This window comes from Phyllobates terribilis, unplaced genomic scaffold (assembly GCF_046119375.1).
Source record: "Phyllobates terribilis strain yellow unplaced genomic scaffold, ASM4611937v1 Scaffold_1__5_contigs__length_1240528914, whole genome shotgun sequence".
Lineage (NCBI taxonomy): Eukaryota > Metazoa > Chordata > Amphibia > Anura > Dendrobatidae > Phyllobates > Phyllobates terribilis.
In genome coordinates, this window is record NW_027362761.1 from 1,026,065,128 (window position 1) to 1,026,071,127 (window position 6,000).

The 6,000-nt window shown below is 33.7% G+C and overlaps 1 protein-coding gene across 2 annotated transcripts in view; it reads left to right on the forward strand.

The window, feature by feature from the left end:
• FSTL5 (follistatin like 5) overlaps positions 1–5,679 on the forward strand; it is a 1,189,778-nt gene extending 1,184,099 nt beyond the window's left edge. Inside the window, exon 16 of one of the 2 annotated variants that reach the window (XM_073644479.1) lies at positions 4,254–5,679. In XM_073644479.1, the coding sequence (XP_073500580.1) occupies positions 4,254–4,956 (703 nt within the window). In that variant the 3' untranslated portion in view covers positions 4,957–5,679. The remainder of the gene's footprint in view (positions 1–4,253) is intronic. The other variant, XM_073644487.1, reaches the window with a different exon arrangement.
• The last annotated feature ends 321 nt before the right edge of the window (positions 5,680–6,000 follow it).

The window sequence follows — 6,000 nt, forward strand, 5'->3', positions numbered from 1 at the left end:
TCTCCCTCCCTGACCAGGAGTTGTGGTATGATCAGACAATGTTCCTGCACTGTCAGACACGGCCATTACACAGTACACAGCAGTGGCACATTTATAAGATTATCTCAGCACAGGAACATTTTATTTAATCACATCCAATCGTTGAACTTATTATTATTCCAAGATCTATTGATTAAAATGAACTTTTGTTCTTGGGATCAAATTTAATTTTTTGTCAGGTTTCTTAATGTTTTAAATCAAATTTTCATCAGTGCTTGGTCAGTGTATCAGTTTATCAGTGTATAAGTTCCTTTCAGTATATTATCAATGATTTCATCTTTTCCCCTGTCACGTGTACGGGGGGCGCCAATGGGTTGTCATGACAGTTGGTGGTCTGAAGAAAATCCCTGTGCCTGTCATTATGATACTCCTGTGAATGCAGGCTTATTTCTGCTAAATCACTGCTGTTTATAGCACAGGCGATAAGACGATCGCAGTTTCAAGTCTTTTAAGGGAACTATTAAAAAAGTAAGAGAAAAAGGTTTTCAAATATGAAAAAAATAAAAAAATCACAAAATTTCATATCACCCCCCTTTTGCACATTTGAAAATAAAACAATTTAAAAATTATATGCGTTTGGTATCACTGCATTCAGAAATGTCTGCTCTATCAAAATATGAAGTAAATTAATTAGATCGGTAAACGGCATAACGAGAAAAACATCGAAATGCCAGAATTACGAGGTTTTGGCCACCACAACATTGCAATAAAATACAATAATAGGCGATCAAAACATCATATCTGCCCCCAAATGGTATCAGTAAAAGCAACAGCTCAGCGCCCAAAAAATAAGCAATGACACAGCCCCAGTTCCCAAAAAATGAAAATGCTATGGGTCTCGGAAAATGGCGACAAACTCAAAAAACTTTCTTCATACAAAATTTGGATTTTTTTTTCACCACCTAAATAAAAAATAAACTGTTCATGTTTGGTATCTGCATACTCGTACTGACCTGAGAAATCAAGTCAGTTTTACCATTTAGTGAACATGGTAAATAAAGAATCCAAAAAACAATTGTGGAATTGCACTTTTTTGCAATGTCACCGCGCTTGGATTTTTTTTCCCATTTTTTAGTCTACTATATGGTAAAATCAATGATGCCATTCAAAAGTACAATTCATCGCACAAAAAACAAGCTCTCACATGGCTATATTGATGGAAAAATAAAAAAGTTATGGCTCTTGGAAGAAGGGGAGGAAAAAAATATATTTAGACAACTTCTCTCTACATTTTTCTTCTAGCACAAATTTGTTGTCATTATGACTACACAAGTGAAATAAATATATATATATAAATATATATACATATTATAGCAGAAATATAATAAAGCACATAGAAGTACATTTCTGTTTCTGCCACATGATAACTGAAAGATGCACCAAATTACTTAAGAGGAGCACACCTCTTAATAAATTTAGAGTGTCTGATTCCAGTGCACCATTCAGCATGACTGGCTTACAGAGCGTCGGACTTGATGAATCAGACACATATTTATATTTCATCTTTGTTCCTGGGGCTATTACTGGTAGTCCCTTGCATTGTTGATGTGTAATGATGTGTAATACAGCAGGATATCGAATGTGTACAGCAGTGAATCACTGACAACACCTTCATCATTCCAGCTTTCGAACCTCTCAACCATATAGACCATTATTTATATAGTATAATTATATAATAAAAAATTATAGTATAATAATATAGTGCAGCTTATGACTGGGCATTTTTAACCCTTTCCATCACAGTCAATTTTCATTTTTTGCACTTTTATTTTTCCCTCCAACTCTTCCAAGAACCATAAATACTTTTTTTTTCACTAACAAGCCCATATGATGGATTTATTTTTGCATCAGATGTTTTGAAAAACATTGTTTATTTTTCCAAACAGTATCCTAAGAAATAAAAAATTACAAGTGTGGAAAATTGGTTAAAAAATGAATACAATTTTGCCTTTATTGTTTGGTTTCTTTTCTCACAGTGTTCATTATGTGGTAAATATGATAACATGATTCAGCACAAGTCAGCACAACTATGGTGATATCAAACCTTTAAGGATTTTTTTATTTTCTAGTAAAATTGTTAAGTGATTTTTTGAGACCCATGAATTTCTTTTTCATTGTGTGAAGGTGTATTCTTTTTGTGTGGTGAGGCAACATTTTTATTAATACTGTTTTGGAATGCATAAAAAGTTTTTAACACTATTTATCACTCTTTTTTGAGTATGTGTGGGGAAAGAAAAATGTCAATTTTGGTGTTTCAATATTGTTTTTTTAGGGGAATGGGGGGTGTCATAATTTAATGTACAAGTTAAAATATATTATATTTTGATAGAGTGGACTTTTGCAAATTTGCCTCTATCACTTTTGATTTATATTAGTGTTTTGGATTTCCAAGGGGGAAAAAGGAGAGATTGTTCAAATGTTTTAATTTTTATTTTTTTATTCAAAAAAGTTAAAACATTATTTAAAAAAAAACAACATTCGTTTTTAGGACCTTTTGGGGATTGGAGCCTTTGATCACTTATTTAATAAACTGAAAAACAAAAGTAAATGAGTAAATGATGTTTTTTTATGGCTGGGCATCACGAGAGTACTGAAATGGAAGCCATATGGATTTTCAGTAGACCACCAGTTGGCTTTGTAACCCATCCTTACCCTGTGATCATGTCACAGAAAGAGGGGGGAAGGTATGTGCATGAAAAAGTGCATCCCCCAAACTTCACATCTTAAAGGGGTTTTCCCAAGAACAAAGTTAATTTTATTCAACATTTTAATCAATTCATCTTTGAATACTAATAAGTTCCACAATTAGATGTGTTTAAAAAAGATGTCCTTGTGCTGAGATAATCTTATAAATGTGCACCTGCTGTGTACTGTGTAATGGCCGTGTCTGACCGTGCGGGGACATGGTCTGATCATACCACATCTCCTGGGCGGCAGGCAGGCGGGGTGGAGTATATAGATATTACAGCACGGGGATCACAGCTGATTCTTTCTTTGAGGTAAAACATTGCATAAAAACAGGTAGTGAATATTTTTGCCTCACAAAAAGAATCATCTGTCATCCCCTGCTGTCCTGTCTATATACTCTTTTTATTAGATTTTGTGACTGATCCTTTGGACATAATTAATTATTTTCTCATTGTCTTATTGGTTTAATGTAGCTTTAGGGTATGTACTGATGAACATATTTTCAGGCTGTGTGCTGTCAATGTGTTTTGCAGGCTATACATGGACAGCACATGGACTAACCTTAACCTTTTCAATATGGCCGTCTGAACTTGGCCATAAGCTTTGATACAATTCTCTAGAAGATCCATATATTTAGCCCAAAGGACACAATCATTTCCATGAAGAACAAGAGGATCTTTTCCATATTTCTCTGCTCTTTGATCTTATCCATAACACATATTATGCAATTTACGCCTAACGAATGTCGGAATACTGTCAAAATTATATTCAAGTGGACATATTGTATTCTTCTTTAACATCCTATATTCTCAATATGTCATCCAGATCCACAATAGTTCTACTGAAATGTTCCTTTAGCACAAAACATTCCTATGGTTCTTATGTATGGTTCAGTAAAATCATGGTGCATTGGGTGATACTTTATGTATCTAAAACTATTGACTAATACTGCACAACTGAATATATAGTTTTATTTTGTACTGTATATAAGTAATACTTTTTTCAATTCAATATAAATATTAAGAAACCTTTTTCTTTTAGTGTTCACACATTTTCCGAACATATAGCTCAACCATCATATGCAAAAGCCACCGACAGCATGCTCAGAAAACCTCTGCTGAATGTTTCACAAAGAGAAAATCCATTACTTGTAACCTGTCATTATATTGTAGTGATGAAAAACATTAAGACTTCAGGTATTAATAGTTGAGGTACCAGCACACTTTCCTGTGCAAACCTTACATCATACTTTACTTTGTAGACAAGAAAGACATATCTTTCAGAAATACTATTTACTGTGTGGTGAATACAATGACATACACAATAACATTTGTCCCAAAGGAGCTTAATTGGTCTCTTACTAAAAGACTGTATATTGTAAGATATATTGTGAATTAATAATATTAAAACTTATTTCTTCAGTCTACTTATGCTGTTTTACAATTTATACTACATGAAGTAAATAAGATTATTCTGAAAGGTTGAACGTTTAGGTAATCCTTCAAACTATCTATTTTTGCTTTCAGGTTTGGGTTCATCCTTCATAAAGATGAGCAAGCTGTTCTAAAAATTGATTTGGAGACCATGTCTTATATCAAGACATTAAGCTTAAAAGACTATAATTGCATCCCCCAGTCTTTGGCCTATACTCACCTTGGAGGATATTACTTTATCCATTGTAAGCCTGATACAACAGGAGCAATTCTTCCTCAAGTAATAGTTGATGGGGTAACTGATGCTGTTATTGGATATAACAAAGATGTGACTGGTACTCCTTATGTGTCTCCTGATGGCCACTACCTTGTGAGCATTGATGATATAAAAGGAATCATGAGAGTACAGCTAATAACAAATCAAGGAGAAATCCAGGACTTATTTGATATTCATACTAACTTGCATATATCGGATTTGGCCTTTCAATCATCTTTCATAGAAGCTCATCAATACAATGTCTATGCAAGCTCCAGTACACAAACTGATGTACTTTTTGTCGAGCTTTCATCTGGAAAAGTGAAAATGATAAAGAGCCTTAAAGAACCAATGAAACAAGAGGAATGGCCATGGAGCCCAAAAAATCGAATCATCATCGAGAGCGGTCTCTTCGGACAGTACTTAATGACACCCTCTAAGGAATCGTTGTTTATTCTAGATGGACGACTCAACAAATTAAACTGTGAGATTGCTGAAGTTGTAAGAGGAAACACAATTGTTTGGTTTGGAGATGCATAAAATTTCAGCTTAGGCACCTATAGTTTTGAGGGTTTTTTGTTAAATTTAAGATATTTCTTTCCACCTGATCAGCTTTTGCAAATTTAGGTATTTTGAAATAATTTTGCAGAGCCCAGGATTTTATTTTATTTTTTTCATATTTTCATGGGTTGAATTAAATTGTTTACTAATAAAATTGTACAATTATATAACTTTTTATAGTTTTCATAAAATGATGTTTGAAATATTAAAAACAAAGAAAACATTGTTGGTAAAGTGGGGAAAATAACAATGTGTTTTTTAGTTAATGTTTATGGCTCCTATGTAAAAGAGAATGAGAAACCACAATCCCCTTTTTTTTCTTATAAGAGCCAAGTTCTGTCCCCTGTTTGTTCGTGCCTTGGGTGGAATATTTTATAAAAAAAACACATAAAAAGGAAATAATACATTATAATCATGTAAGGACATGTTTTAAAAATAGAACATACATCCATACTACATGTTGTAAATTGTCAATTAGATTATAACAGTTAATGTTTCATACCTGTCATATTGTTTGATCCCATCAATTTTCTTGATTACAGTTTAAGCACAAAGACATAATATTTAAAGGGCTTTTCTGGAACTTTAATATTAGTAATCTATTCATAGGATAAGTAATCATGGTCAAATTGTTGGGGATTAGTGATGAGTGAATGTGCTCGGATAAGGGGTTAACCGAGCATGCTCGATTGTTATCCGAGTATCTTCGGCATGCTCGTATATTATGTTCGAGTCTCTACGTCTGCATGATTTATGGCTGCTAGACAGCTTTAACACATGTGAGGATTCCCTAAAAAAGAGGCAATCTCTGCATGTGTTGAGGCTATCTAATAGTTGCAAATCATGCCGACGCAGAGACTCAAACATAATATATGAGCACGCCGAAGATACTCGGATAGCATTTTGAGCATACTCAGTTAACCCTTTATTCGAGCACATTCACTCATCACTATTGGGGATTCAAATCCCACCCCCCCTATGATCAGCTGATTGAAGGAGCTGAATCTGCACCATAAAAGCTCA